This window comes from Seriola dumerili, unplaced genomic scaffold (assembly GCF_002260705.1).
Source record: "Seriola dumerili isolate Sdu_G_001 unplaced genomic scaffold, Sdu_1.0 BDQW01000493.1, whole genome shotgun sequence".
Taxonomy (NCBI): Eukaryota; Metazoa; Chordata; class Actinopteri; order Carangiformes; family Carangidae; genus Seriola; species Seriola dumerili.
Window position 1 is genome coordinate 517,890 of NW_019174748.1, and position 16,255 is coordinate 534,144.

Here is a 16,255-nt window from a genome sequence, read left to right on the forward strand (position 1 = left end):
CGGGCTGACGCATCAGCGGGAGAGGAAGACGGCGAGGGAGGTGGGCTGTCACAGCAGCAGGCTAGGCTATGCTAGGCTAGGCTAGCTGGTTAGCAATCTAGGCTAACAGCTTCAGCCTCTTGAAACCCCTGAACTTGGGGGAAACTTAGTGAACAGTCAGCGGCAGTTTAAACGGCCGCTCCGAAGTCCACCAGGAATATAAAATAACAATTTTACTGCAAAAAGAAACGTAGCCTGGTGGCGTAAGTATTGCTAGTTAGCGAGCTAGTTAGCTCTCATCAGGGCTTGTCAACAGATCTAGCGGAGATGTAGCTGAGAGAAAAAACACCTCAACTTACTTCATCCACATCCGCAGAAACAGACTTAACTCACAGTTAAAGCTAACACAAGCCTGTTGGACATTGACTAACACCGTGCTTCATAATTAGCACTAAGTTAAGTCCAGCTAAAGGCTGTACACACGTCCGTTGATAGTTTTTTTAAACGTAAATTTCTGTTTTTTTGTGGTTTTTCGGTCGATGTGCTGTTCTGACGGTGTGTTGTGCTCTCGGTTTGTTTATGGGGCTGAGGTAACTTTCAATTCTCGTGTCGATGAGTGTTAGCATGGAGGCAAGGCAGCCTGGCAGCAGCTCGGAGCGGTTACATAACGCCAGCAGGTCGGGAGAGAAGCTGCTGAACGTTTCGTCCTCCTCAGCCTCCTCAGCCCGGCTCTGACAGCTGTAACCTGCTCCGAGAAACCCCCCCCCAACACACACACACACACACACAGAGACAGACAACACAACAACAACACGACAGCATGGAGGAGGTCTGAGCCTGCAGGGGGACAGGAAGAAGATAACAAGACGGAACATTTGGCTGAAGATGGATTCACACCCGCTGATAAACGGTAAGAGACGGAGCTCCTTCATGCTATGTTTACATACTGCTGTTTGAGGATGCAGCTGATTTTGTGTGTGTTGCAGCCATGGGTGTGTTTGTGTGCAGTTTGGAGAGAAGCAGCAGCAAGATTGCAACAGGTGTGTGGAAGCTGCTGAGGCCTGCAGCAGCCTGCAGTGTGTGTGTGTGTGTGTGTGTGTGTGTACAGGTGGGATATTAAAGCAGGTATTATCTCGATATTGAATCCTGGGTTGGAGCTGAATTTTTTTCGTGCTGCTGCTGCCAGCAGCGTGTAGAAACTTGCAGCCTGAGAGCTGTTGACACTGTAGGCCTATTTACACTTCTTGGTTGATTCTGGGCTGTGTGAGGCTAAAGTTTACAGTCATGAGAGAAACAAATCTGTGGAGGTCAGCCTGGAGCGGTGGTCGTAGGTCACTGAGATATGTTAACTGACTGCAGATTTGAAGCAAAGACATGCTGCAGCAAAATCCAGATGGTGATAGAAATTTAAATTCTCCCAGTGTGAGACAGCTATAAGTACAAACTGAACAATCAGAATACACCATGAAATTACACAGTACACTGGCTAGTGTTGTAAGAGCCACTTTTGAACTTTTTGAAGAAAAAAACCCCCACATATTTTCTCTCTCATCTCAAACACGTCCACACCCTCACACACTGAGAATGCTTCTACAGCTGTTGGGTTTTCAGGTTGTTTTTCTTTGTCCTCGGTTAACCTCCTGAACAAGGGCTGTAGCCAAGATGGTGAAGATAGTGAAGTCTTGAATCCTCGCATCAGGAGGGGCCATGATGTGGTTTAAATACATAGAGAATTTCTTCTTTCTTTCTTCTTCTTGCATGTTCAGTCAGTCTCTCCTGGAGACATTCATAGTGTTGACCTCAGTTGTGAGGGCTGAGAGAGAAGTTTACACTTTGACACAGCTGACCAATCACTGAGTGAGGTGGGTGTGATGTCAGAGTGTTTCAGAAAGCCACAATAATGATCAAAAATCAATAAAATATTGTTTATTTGACCAATAAAAGGGTCACTGTGGTGCTGAACCTGGTTTTGGACGGAACCTCAGAAGTCAAACTTGCACCAGTACTGAATAATGTCAGTAATGTCAGTTCCCAGCTTTATTACAGACATGATGTTGACTGTTGTCACGGAGACCATTTCAGTGATGTAATATTCACGTGTTGTCATGGCAACACTGACACACTGTGATGTGAATGTTAAACAGTGTTTGTGAGATGTGACATGTGTGTGATCAGATGAATTCAGGGAGGATGGATGAGTCCAGATACAGTAGAATCAGAACCATCAGCACTAACAGAACCAGGGCTAGCATCAGTAGTATCTTTGAGGATGTGTCCAGGTGTTTCTTTGTGTTGTCTGGCTGTAGTTGAGATTTGTGTTATGTGACTGACAGACTGATGTGAGGAAACCACAGAGGAACAGGATGTGGTCAGGAAACCACACATACAGGTGTAGTCTGTCCCCTTTCCAGGTCTTCGTGGTGGAGAGGACGTTGTATAGCTTAGGTCCAGGTCACCTAGAAGTTTCTTGATCTCCTCCCACATTATATTGTTCAATAATGTTTGCAGTGTATAATGTTGTGATCCTGGAAATATCGTCTATTCTGTACACAAGCATATCTCCTGTCTGTCCGTCCTGGAGGAGGGAGTCCTCCAGTTGCGCTTCTGTCAGAGGGTCTGTGGACAGAGGGTGTTGTAATGCTGTACTGGTAGTTAAGTCCCTCGAGGAAAATTTGTGATATTGGGCTACATCACTAAGGTTTAACTTGACTCTTCTCTGGTGGAGAAAGTGAACACATCTGTGGTTTTGTTCTTCTTTCTTTTTCTTTCTGTTTGTGTTAGTATGTCTAAGTCTTCCCCTCTCCCTCTGCTCTGTTTTATCTTCACTCTCTTTTATTATTCATTAATCTGCATGAATTGTCAAAAAATAGAGACTGTGCTGGTTGTAAAATGGTCATTTCAAGTCTGGATGGAAACGCCGGCAATATACTGAAATATCTTTCTGTGTAACCGAGCTGCACATCCGCTGCATTTCCCATACATAAGCTCCACCTGGGCAGCCTGCCCAGGTATATTAAGACTAGAAACGTGCTTGACTTTCTTCTGAGGATACAAACACAACTGATTAAGGACCAGATAGCTTGTAGTAATGGCATAGGTACCCCAAACTCCCATTGTGCCCCTCACCACAAGATTTTGTCAGATTGACTCCATTAACAGCGGCTGAATCGGCTGTTATCAGCTCCTGTCTGCAGTGTATCATTACATGTACAGCCAACTATCATATATTACTATGATACTGAAGGAAACTTAAAAACTTGAGAATTCTGAATGAAGTTCTGCAGCTTCTGTTTTCTCTGATTTCAGATGATGATATCCTCAGGAAGTGGAAGTCACACTGACGTATCAACATGTGTGTTGTATCTGTGTGTTCAGATTTGACTCAATTAGTTACTCTGAGGACCATGTCTGACTGTAACTCACCTCACACAGTATCTGTGCCCCCCTTCATATCAGATCAATAACTGAAGTTGATCAGTTTTGTATTTGTATTTGTATTTTTATTTGTGACTTAAATGTGTCAGACACATATTAAATCACCAAACCCAGACTATGGTGCGTTCAGGTTTTTCCACAGATTTAGCTATGGTTGTTCTGGTCACCTCCCAATATGGCTGGAGTCAGACTGGGATGGAGGCAGTGTAGAGCTCAGTAAATGTCTGTGTGTGAAAAAAAGAAAAAAAGAAACATAAAATACTTCCTTTTGTTGTTGTACAGAGGCCTTGAGGACAGATGAGCTGCTGCATCCATTCACTGTATACACGCACGCGCACACACACACACGCAGCGTCCTTGTACCTGATGTGTTTTTCTCGACATGTTCTGTTCCTGTGTGAATCTTCGTGTGATAAACCGGATATCAGGTTCAGGTTTCCTCTGATCTGGTTCAGACCACTACCAGTCTGATTCTAAATGTGGTTTTGGTGTTGGGTCTGTTCTAGTGTGGGTCAGTTTAAACTGATTTATTAATGTTAAATTTGAGTTGTGAGTGCGAGAGTAGATATTCATTTCTAATATTGGCCCAGTTTAATGCCTCCTTAATATCTGTGTCAGTGTATACGTGGTCAGTAAGTCGTTGGTTTTTCACCACCTGACAGTAGGATACTGGTCTGACCATCAGGAGCAGTTCAGGGTTCAGGGCCAAGGACACTTCAACATGTGGACCTGAGTACAGAACTTTGTGATACATCCTGAGCCACAGCTGCAACCACCCCCGCTGTCAGGTGATATTGACACCTGTGTCGACATCCTGCAGGACAAACTGCTGACAGCACTGAACAGCAGCAGCCTCTTCACATCTCTCTCTCTCTCTCTCTCTCTCTCTCTCTCTCTCTCTGTTTATACCTCTCTCGCTCCCGCCGTCCTTCTCCCTTGGTTACCATTGATGAAAGGTCTCTCACCATGGCGATGGTTTCCAAGGGGTTTGATAGGTTAGTTGTGTAACAGGTCAGCCAATGGTAATGAGACTAATTTGCATGACTGACTGGCATCTCTCTCACTGTAATCTGTTCACTGCCGACCTTCTCCACAGAGCCACTCACTGGCTCTGGAGAGCTTATTCACTTTTCCACTCAGTCCTCCTGTCTCTTCATCCATTAAATCTGTGGCACTTTGATACCACAGACTTCAGTGACTGTGCCTGTGAAACAAGGGGGGGCTGCAAGTCTGGAAAAGTCCTTTAAAGCAGAGAATCATGTTCCCTCAAAAAAGAAAACAAAAAAATGTAGCCTTATGTTTTAAAAAGTTGCATCTGGGTCCAGACATGGACAGATTTGAGACAATAGACCCCTGCGCATACAAAGTAAATGGCCCCCCACCCCTCGTATATAGGATCCCAGACCTTTTTGTTTCTCTGTCATTCTTCAATCAGCGTGACTGTGAAAAATGTGATAAGTTTATTTCTCAGACTTAAAACTCTGAAAACTCTCTGAACATTTCTGTCATGATGATGAACAAATTTATCAGAGACAGCACACATTAACTAACATGGACATCAGCTCTTCAAAAATTAGTCGATTTAATCAATTAGTTGATCAGTTGATCTGCAGCTATTTTGATAATCAATGAATCTTTCTTTTTTTGTATTTGGATTTTAACTGTTGTTTCAACAAAACGAGACATTTGAAGACGTCACCTTTGACTCTGTTAAGCTCTGATGTGAATTTTTTTCCAAACTTTTGTTCGTATTTCATGACTGTACAATTCATTTAAAATAAAAAAATCAGGTTAATTGATGTGTGTCTTTGTGCCCCCCAGCCATGGACCCGTCCATCACGCTGTGGCAGTTCCTGCTCCACTTACTGGAGGACCAGCGGCAGCGTCACCTGATCTCCTGGACAGGTGAGGATGGAGAATTCAAGCTTCTGGACGCTGAAGAGGTCGCACGATTGTGGGGGCTCCGCAAGAACAAGCACAACATGAACTACGACAAACTAAGCCGGGCCCTCAGATATTACTACGACAAGGTACTACTGATAACACAAGAACACACACAACATAAACAACGATAAATTGAGACACATGCTTCAGTAATACTGCTGATACTTCTGCTAATCCAACTGCTGTTATTACTACAATATTTGTAATAACGGCACCTATGCTGTTACGACAGATGAATAATATTTCTGCTTCTTGTTTTGTAATTTAATAAGAACACAGACATGTGACATGTAACTCAATATTAAAACTAGCAGTAACTTGAATGGCACTCAGTAGAGCGCAGCCAAGCACAAACAATCCTACACATGACCGTTACATCCAGATCTGACATATGACTATGATGATGTGATATGGTTATGTGGATCTGCACCAAACTGTACAAACACATAGATCTCAACACCGTAAATATGTCTGTCAAGATCCAAACATATTTTCCTGAGAAAGTGGCAAAAATGTTAAATGTTCTTTCTCAGTGTTAAGGAAAGTGATCAAAAATTCCTCGATCTGCCCCTGAAACCAGATCTGCGCCTGGGCCACTTTCCATCACTCCACCAAGCTTGGTACAAACCAGTTCAGTACCTTTTGTGTGATCTGACCAAACGACTGACCGTACGTGTCTGTTGGTTGGTCGGTTTGTTCAGTCGATTAAGAACTGACCAACCAAATTACCAAGAGACAGACACGGATGAAAACTGCACAGACACCATCAGTCATATTAATGATCACAATCATCGGTGTTGTGTAAAACCATGTGACACATTTTGACCAATAATTTTGCATCTGGAACCTGTTCTGGTGATTGCACCAAAACCTAAGTAGAAACTGTTTTGCTCCACAACCGAATGCAACAGAATCTCAATTCAGATTAGAGAAATTATACTTTCGTTTTGTTATCAAATGAATTGGTTTTAATTCAAAGACTAAAGACACTCATGTTCGAAACCGAAACTCATCACAATTCTTTGTTGTTTGTTCTCTCTGAACCATTTGACACTTACGGTTGATACTGGTTATATACCTGTTTCCTTTATAAAAGTTTGGTTTGTTTTTTTGCTTTTGTGAGACATCTCAGAGACTTGACTTGGACTTGGTTCAAATGATTTAAAACAGGTGTTTTCAGGTGATCTCTTTATTGTGTTTATGTTGTCATCTTCTCACAGAACATCATAAAGAAAGTGAGCGGTCAGAAGTTTGTTTACAAGTTTGTCAGTCAGCCTGACCCCTCCCTGCCTGAGGGGGTACGTAACGGAGAGGAGAGCCAGAGGAGGGACAGCACTGACCCAAACAGCCAATCAAAAGGCCTTGGGGGCGTTGCCTCAACCTGTCAGTCAAAGGGCTTGCCCCAGGTACACTTTGACTGCCTTTATTTGTTTTGTTGCTTTCTGCAGGACATAGAAACACAGTAATATTAATATATGACAGAATGACTGATTGATTTGTGTATTGATCCCCAGCGCTCGTCACCCAGCAGCTCCCAGAAAAGCTCCAGGAACGACTACATGAAGTCTGGCCTTTACTCCACCTTCACCATCCAGTCACTGCAGGCCTCACCCAACCCACGGCCAATCAAAACAGAGCTGCTACTGCAACAAGACCCCGCCCCCAAGGTTGATCGCACGCCCAGAGAGGTGAGAGAGACCTTTCCAAAGTAAAAGTACCATCAGCACCGTCCTCAGAGGAAAACAGCTGCTGTCTGAGTTTCAGCAATAAGACAGATTTATCAGCGACTTCCTTCTACAACTGATTGATCACAGTATTGAATGAATAACCAATCTGTGATATAGACTGATCCTACACCACGATATAGGTGTAGGTGTATCCCCACTGAGCAGGATTTTACTCCATGATATCGCCTCCTCTGATCCCTTTGTTCTTCTCATCCTCAGGTCTGTGTATTATCAGAGTCTAAATCCTCTCCGTCAGTAAGTGGAGCTGTTGACTCTGCTCTCCAGGTGATCGTCACTCAGCCGTCACCCTGTCCGACGCCCGCCCTCAGTCCTCAGATACCAGCCAACACCACCAGCCAATCACAGGTGGGTATCAATCCCTGATTGGTCACATAATGCGATATTTTTCAATTACCTGTAGAATAAATGTGTTTGTTAGAGCCCGACTAATCGATCAGCTGATTTTATTGGTTGATATTGGACTATCACAGATATATTGGTATTGGTGTATGTGTTGTCTGATATGAAAAGTTTTGTAGAACGTAATGCTGAAAAAGATGCCTCTGGTAATTTAGAACTTCATATGTCACTGCAAAAGTAATCCTGGAGATACTTGGGTGTAAGATCAAGAATCCTATGTCCTATATTTTCAAGAGCGTTTCTCTCTTTTTTTTCCCAGAATCCTCCTGCTCCTCCTCTGGGCGACCCTCCCCAGATTTATCTCACCAGCGTTGGGGATTCATCCTCCCTCACCCCCCTCATCCCTCTGGGTTCTGTTGGTGGGTCCGCGAGTCCTGTCCCTCCCCCCCATGTTACCATGGGCCTCCAGGGGCCGCAGCAGGACGACTGTGGGGGAGTCACCAACCCCGCCAGCTTCCCACCACAGCCCCACGTTGCTCCTCACTCAACTCACCCGTCGCCTGTCTTCGTCATCATCAACCCTCCTCCCCCACAGCAGCAGCAGCAGCAGCAGCAGCAGCAGCAGCAGCAGCAGCAGCAGCAGCAGCAGGTGGCCATGACACCTGTTCCTCCCTCTGTTGCACCTCCTCCCTCTGTTCCTCCCCCCGCCCATCCTCCTCCCCCCATCGTCATCAAGGAGGAGAACCTGCCATCAGAGGAGGAGCTGCTGGAGATGGTGTCTCTGGAGGAGAAACAGGTGGATGAGGTGAGAGGTTCAGGAGAAACCAGAGTCCTGGTTCCTGCTGAGGCTTGGTTTTATCTGATGACGTCTCTCTGCTCCTCCTCCAGGTTCCTCAGGTGATCTGTGGTTCGGGGCAACCAGAGCCCCCCCTCACCATCGTGGAGAGCCCGTCCCCTCCCTGCATGGAGCCCGGGGTAGGAGGGCAGCAGCCTGCAGGGGAGGGGGGAGCAGAGGGGGAGGGCAAGGACATGCTAACAGGTAATAGGATACTAAATGTTGAAAAAACAGCTTCTAAATGTGGCCCACCTCATTTTGTATCATCTACGTGATCCAAATACTGAGGGTCCTGATTCAGAACTATAGATCTGATCATCTTAAATTATTGATATAAAACTGAAGGTACAATAGGGAGAACACAGTGACATGCTTCAGTGCAGAAATGGATCTTTTGAAGGAGCTGCAGCAGAAGAAGTAAAGTTCTGTAAAGGATCAGATTTAATTTATCTGATACTGTTCCACTTAAAATATGTGGACTGGCCCTGATACAGAATCTTATGTTGGGCTCGGGACACCTACCAAGGTGAGTTTCTCTCTGTTATAATGAACCGTTCTCTCTGTCAGATCCCTCCGACCCTCCAGTAACATCGTCCTCAGCGGTGACCCCTCCTGTGACCCCCGCCTTGGACGCTGCTCCTCCCAAACCAAAGAAGCCACGAGGCCTGGAGCTGCCCTCCTCCCCTTCCCTCCCTCCTGGCCTCTCCTTGGATAAGGTCTGCAGCCTGCACTCAGTGACTGTGGTTACACATTACATCACATTAGTGATTATTTACCAGTTCATTACACTCAATGAGCTCCCAGGATCGGGAATTGAACCCGCATCACAGCTGTGACAGCTGTCGGTGTGTTTGCAGGTGAAGCCTGTGACATCACATCCTGTTTGTGTTATCTGCAGGTGAATGCAGCTGTTAACAGTTTACTGGCTCCTGGATCAGCAACCAACACACTCACCCCGACTGTCATCACCTCCCACGCTCTGGTAAACACCCTGTTCTGTCTGTGTGTGTGTGTGTGAGACTGAAAGAATAGCTGAAGATAACGATTTTCATTATTGATTAATCTGCAGATTATTTTGTTGATTAATCATTTTGTCTTATCTGCAGGTTTTAAGGCTTCATATGTAATAAAAAATCTTTTATCTTCATCTATCTTTTATTTTAAAAAGTCTGTCTGTCTGAGGCTGTAATGTTGGTTATACAATGTGTTTTAGCAGCAGTTCAGAAATCCTGCACACTGTCTGACTTGCAATAGAGAATTTATTTGCAGTATTTCGGTGCTCGACCTTCATCAGGCAAATGTCTAATCTTTTTTGACAACAGTTTAATTTTAGCAAGAAACTGGCTGAAAAATCCTGTGACACATTTTTCATTAGTTAATACACTCATCTGTTTCTTGGACATTAAGGATTAAAGACAGTGAATAAATGAAGCTACTTGAGAACATGTGTAGGTTGTTTGGCCTTGGTGGAGGTATATTCTCTGATATCCGACAGATGTATGGGTCAATAGGGGCCCAACAACATATTTTTCCATGGGTCCCCTCACGGGTTAAGGTGGTGACGCCAGTGAAGGGACATTTATTTAAACCACGACCTCTGACCTGCAGGAAGCTCCACCTGTCGTTGTGGTTTTGTTCTGATGAGTTGTTGTGTGTCTGTTGGTCCAGACTCCGGTGCTGCTGACTCCCAGTCCTCTTCCCTCCACCATCCACTTCTGGAGCACGCTCAGTCCCATAGCTCCTCGCTCCCCGGCCAAACTCTCCTTCCAGGTAATGCACCTAGCCCGCTGTGCCTGCACCTAGCTGTACTGTAATGTCTGACACAGTAACTTCAGTAAAAAATGCTTCCACAGCTCTGATTGATCAGTACAAGACTTCCTGTGTTAAGACCTAATCTACATTGGTTTCATGAAAACACACAAAATATACAGGAAGTGAAGTAACAGACACAAATAGATTGACACAGAATGAAGACAGACTGTGTGTTATGTGTTACTTTCTCAATTTCCACAGAAAAAATGTATGTGCTTCTTGTTATGTGAGGATGGGTTCACATTTTTTTCAACGATGACAAATGACAATATTAATCTTACAATGTGAAAAGAACAATAGATCTATATTTTTATATTAACAAGTTTATTTTATTATAAGAGCTTTCACCACCTCCAGGATAAAGACAAACAGGCTACAGTCACTGATCTGCTTTTTATACTTGGAGCAGCAGCTGCTGCCACAGTTGGGGGTCTGCATATATAATAGACCCCAGAAATCCTGTCTACTAAGTCTCAGTTAGAGAGGGAGAGACATCCAAATCCAGGCACACACACAGGAACTGTCTTTTACACACTATGTTGTGTTTTGTAGACTGTATAGTGTGTGTGTGTGTTTAAGTGACAGGTTTGCAGAGCTCACATTTAACTCCCAACCACGGCATGTTTCTCAGGTCTGTGTACAGTGTTAACTGAAACCACAAAGAGCACAGACATCAGCTTCACTCTTCACCTTCACACATTTATGCATCTGTGCAACGAGTTTGCAGCTCAAGTTAAAGCCTCATAGATATTATCACACAGGTACAACGAATAAATGTTGCTCATGTTTTCACATTCCCTGCAGATAAATGGAAAATATCCAAAAATACATGAAGTTCATTTTTGAATATTAAACAGACTCTGAATCCAGCAAATTTTATTATTATTATCTTATTAAATTCCTCATATCTCCTACACACACACACACACACACACACACACACACACACACACACACACACACACACAGAGCTGGGGTCTCTGCAGGTTTCTGGATCAGTTTTTGCTCCATCTGTTGTCTGATGACAGAGACTTATTAAAGGTTCAGTTCACTCAAATCACAAACAACATCCTCTCTCTTCCCTCTGCTGCTCTCTGTCCTGTCAGGTGTTTCTGGTTCTGGTGTCTGTTTGAAGATACTAGTCTGAAGTGAGTCAGATTTAGTTTGTGCTGCTCACAGAACTGAATCATGACATTTAAAACCTTCATCAACAACAAGGCCTTCAGAAACCAAGTCTCTGATGGTCTAGATACAATATCCACTGAAGACAGTTGTCTGAAGACAGACTAAAAACTGTCTGTAGTTTGTTTCTGTGCTGAAGAGAAAACAAACAGCTGTAACCAGGTTTCTTGTGGTTCCCTGTATTTTCATGTTTGGTCGTTGTGGCGTGTTGTCGCCTCCTTGTGGAGCAGCTGAAAACTACAGGATGTTAACACGAGGAAGTAAACCAAGAACTTAAAACTCTCACTTTGCAGATTCCTGTTTGTGTTTCCGCCACTCCTAAAGAACCATGACCAGTCAGATTACACCGATAACAGATTAAAACTTAATTTCTTTGAGATTTGTGAACCACAAAAGTTTCACTGTCATGTTCTTTATATTGTAGTTTACTTGTCCACTGAATTATATAGTTTTCAGTTTTCATAATAAAACACAAACAGCAGCTTAATGGTCAGATTTAAACCCTCGGAGCAGATTAAACAGATATGTGATAAACATAAAGTGTGTGTGTGTGTGTGTGTGTGTGTGTGTGTGTGTGTGTGTGTGTGTGTGTGTGTGTGTGTGTGTGCATACCCTATTGTTTATTAGATTTTTTTCCTTCTATATAAAATCTCAGTCTTCTGTCAGTTTATGACAAAATCTACTGATTAACAATATGAAAGAAAATGAAAAGAAACTGACACAGGATTTAATCTGATCTAAATTTATAGGTGTGTAAATGTTTTTAAAAACTGATCTGAGAGCAGCAGACATGTTCAGACATCACAGATAATTTCACTCTCACTTTAAAAAATCTGAAGATGAAAATCATGTTGAACTATTGAAATTAACAGGTTAATTTTCCTGCTTTCTGTAGTTTTTAGTCCAGTTTCTTGTGTCAATTTGTATTTAACACACAGTAAGAAACAAAAGTCTCCAATAAATAGCAGTGCAATTTAATATAAATTCATTATGTAATGAACAAATATTTGCTTCATTTCAGAATAAATATTTTGTTTCAAATAAAGAAGATTTCTCAGAAAACTTTAAACTCGACAACAAACTAAACTCTGATTGGCTCCGAATTAATTAAAGGAAATGAATGGAGTCTTTAATATGTAAGATGATGAAAATCACAGTAGACTGTGGAGACTGTGTGAGGAGAGGAACCTGCTGTGGAACAATATCATCTTGAAAAGTCTTAAAAACATTGAGTTCTGTTTTCTCAGAAAAGGTTTAAAATGTCCAGGTCACGTAAATTGATTAATTACTATTGTAACTTACAGCTGAGAACTTATATAAATATATATAAATTCTTGTGTTTAATAAATAATTGTAGGTTTTATTTATTTCGATCGTTCTTCCACTGATTCGACTGACAACTCTGTTGAATCTTTTTCTGTGCATTCAAAAGTTTCCAGTTGCTGAAACACTTTTAAATTAAAAACTGATCTCTCCGTCCCTCTTTAGTTTCCCACAAACGGCAGTAATCAGATCCACATCCCGGCCCTGAGCGTCGACGGTCTCTCCACCCCTGTGGTCCTCTCCCCTGGCCCCCAGAAACCCTGAGCTCCCTGCCCCCCTCACACAGCTCCTCACTGGGCACAGAACTCACCTGATGGTCCGCTGGCCTCCTGGAGGAGAACTGGATCTGGGCTGACTCCAGAACCATTTAAGCGCGTCGTCTGACTGGTAAGAGTGGGAGGTTTGATGGTTCACGGGGACCCTTCACTGGCGGAGAATCCTGGAGAAACCAGAAACCAGTTTGTTGAAGGTCGGAGCCTCTGAACTCCGCTGCCAAATATTTAAGCCAGAGAGCAGGTGGATGTCTGAGCTGCGTCCTCTTTCAGCCACTTCCCTCGCTTGAGAAGCCGACAGTTTAAAGACAGTTGGTGACGACGACGATGATGATGAGGTGGAGGGATGCAAGTTTTCTTCTTCTACTGAGGGCTTCAACTAATGATGTAACTGTAGATAAAGATAGTTTTTAACTGACTGTTCCTTCAGTCCGACCAACGCCTGAAAACTGATTTAGTTTATGATGAAGTCACATGGGCAGAAGCAGAAAACTGGAACAAGATTGTTTAAAGTTTTTACTGGAGAAATGAAAAACATTCAGACATCTGTTAATTCTTTTATGGATCGACTGACGACCTGTTTTCCGGTGGATTCGTCTCGACTCAGACAGGAAAGATGTTTATTTTAAATCTGACCTGATCAGATGAAAATGACCTAAGCCTTATTAATATTCATGAGGAAACACCTGGACCCGGGCAGAGCTGAAATCCGGATCAGTCTCAGATCTCTCTCGCTGGATCTTTTCGGGGCTTTTTGCTCTTATTGTCTGTTTTTTAAAACATGGTTATTTATTCCTGTTCCCTGTTTCCAGCAGTGTTCGCTGCAGGTTCTTGAATATAACTCGACTGTTGTACGGCTCTGGACTGTAACAGGTGTGTTTGATTTCAACACTCCCACATGACTTTTCTCCCGTTGGAACAGAAACAGCATCGTTCTCTAAACTCACCTTTGCTCAGTAAGGTTTGTGCTTTGCTCTTATTGGCCGCTTTTTAAGGCCACGCCTTCCCACACTTATGCATGGCCTGTTATTGGACTGAACTGCTCAGCATCACGAATTGACCAGTCAGAGCAGGGAGGATGATGATAATGATGATGATGGACCTGAGCTGCAGAGTTTTTACACAGCCAAGGTATTTCTCTATAAAAGTCTCTCAATGGGACAGATTGTATATTTTTAAAAGAGTCTTTGAATTTCAAGAAGCTGAAGTGTCGTCTTGTGGCTCTACAGGAGTGAACTGTTTGGATTTAAAGGTTTTATTGACCATGCAGTCACATTCCTTTGGCTTTAAAATGTTGATGGACGTGTTTATTGGTTATTAACTGTTTAATTTCAACCTTTCATTCCAGATGTACAGTGGATTTTAGTTGAGCAGCTCTGATGGATGAATGTTTTTTTATTCCTGAAAGCCTCGGATTCATGGCCTTGTAAATCTGCAGCGATGTTGCCACAAGTCGACACAGTTTTCATGTCGTTTCCATCCAGAGTTCAGACGGAGCGAAGACACTGATCTGAGTTTCAACAGTGAGACGCCTCGCTCGAAAAAATACTTCTCAACTTTAACTTTGAACTGACACGAGTGACAGAAACTTGGGAGGAGGAGTGGGAAGCGAGTCGGTAGTGTTGGGATGTTTTGGGGCTGCGGAGGTGATGAAAAGATGAAAGCAGCTCGACTTTCAGTGAAGCTGGATCCTCAGACTCGTTATAGCAGCGCAAATCAGCTCAAAGCTTTAGTCTCAAGTTATCACCTGACAACTGAGTGACTCAAATCACCTCAGATTTACCTGTACAGGTGAAGTAAATCCACGTATTGATTTCAACTTAAACTTAAACAGCTGACCTGAGTCCACGCATCCAGTCTCACTGAGGCTCCTTTGTCACTTGTGGCAACATCAACGTCTGTTTTTACCTGAAGCATCCAAAGTGACAACGAACCGTCTGTGGACAGACTCTGATGGTTCTTTTGAAAAGACTGTTGTTGTTGTTGTTGTTGTTGTTGTTATTTGTGATGCTAGCTGAACTCTGTGGTTGCCATGGTAACCTGATCTGACTGTTGCTGACCTGCAGGTCGCTGTTGTTGCTGAAGCTCCTCGTGATGACGCCGTTAACGTGTTTCTGTGCTTCTGTGTGCAACGACAAGGCTGCTGACACACACACACACACACACACACACACACACACACACACACAACGTGAACTGAGTGAAGCTGAAACTCTGTGTTTTCAGATGTGACTGTTTCAGCTGATGTTCATTTATCATTTTTTGGTTCAGTCAAACTTAAACTGAATAAAAACGGTTCACATCTCATCCTGTTAATTAACATCAATCTGCCAGTTATTTTCTTGATTAATCATTTGGTCCAGTGGTGATGTCACATGTCTTTTCTCTCACCAACCAATTTACTAAAATGTGAGACCCAGAAAAGAAGGAAATTCTTATATTTGAACTGAAAGAATCAGAATTTCTCTGTGACAATTAATCATAAAAATAGTTTGATTAATTTAATATTGATTTGACTCATTATTGAAAATAGTGGTAAAGCACCTGAACAAAAAAACTGTTTAGTCATCAAGTTACTCTAACTTACTCATTCATTTTGTAGAGACAGATCCATTTATACCTTTTAAACATCTGGCTAGAATCATTCTTTCAGACTGGACAGCTGTTTGATCTGAGGTCTTGTTAATACTCTGTCCTGGACTCTCAGAAAACACTGTCATCCAACAAGGACCGTTATCTGAACGGCTTCATCCTCCCCACAGCTGCATGTTTACATATCCAGCTGCCAGGTGCAGATATATGCAGATTGTATGTTGGACAGCTCAGACAGTGAATGAAGACGGTTCAGTGAGTCCAGGACAGTGTACTTATAAAAAGACATGGCCTGTGATACCTGATAGTGTTATTCTCCGGTATCTACAGCTGATGTGATCAGTCAGTGTTGGTCGGCAGATTTGAGTTGATTGTAGGTTTGGAGATCCAGATGTTTCATCAACCCAGAACCAGGTCCAAAGTAGATCCTGAAACGAATCTGAGTTTTTATTATTTAAAGTCTTTTTCTCCAAGAGGAGACATTGATGTAAAGATCTAAACATCTGCAGACATGTTGAACAGTTCAGCCTCATCTCAGTTCCTGACGTTGTGATTTCCCAGCCTCAGTAGTGACATAAACGCAGCACCAAGCCATTGTGTCCCGACTGTTCTCTCCTTTACAGCATGACTCTATTTTTCTATCAGAGACCACGTGTTTATATTGTGACTAAAGTTTAAAGAGCGACGAAGCCTTAAAGATTTCAGCTCTGCAGCAGAGTAAGAAAAAATCTTCTTCTTCGTTTTAAAAATATCTGCGTCTTGAATTGTTCAGAGCTTGATGGTGAAAAAAAGCC

General features: G+C 43.0%; 1 protein-coding gene across 1 annotated transcript; it reads left to right on the forward strand.

The window, feature by feature from the left end:
• Window positions 1-758: 758 nt before the first annotated feature.
• elk1 (ELK1, ETS transcription factor) lies at window positions 759-15,013 on the forward strand. The gene is made up of 11 exons (XM_022763893.1): window positions 759-889; window positions 5,236-5,444; window positions 6,579-6,764; window positions 6,873-7,046; window positions 7,305-7,451; window positions 7,765-8,250; window positions 8,334-8,484; window positions 8,848-8,996; window positions 9,179-9,262; window positions 9,949-10,050; window positions 12,763-15,013. Exons 1-11 carry the CDS (start codon window positions 865-867, stop codon window positions 12,859-12,861), a joined length of 1,812 nt encoding a protein of 603 aa, XP_022619614.1. The 5' UTR covers window positions 759-864; the 3' UTR covers window positions 12,862-15,013.
• Window positions 15,014-16,255: the final 1,242 nt, after the last annotated feature.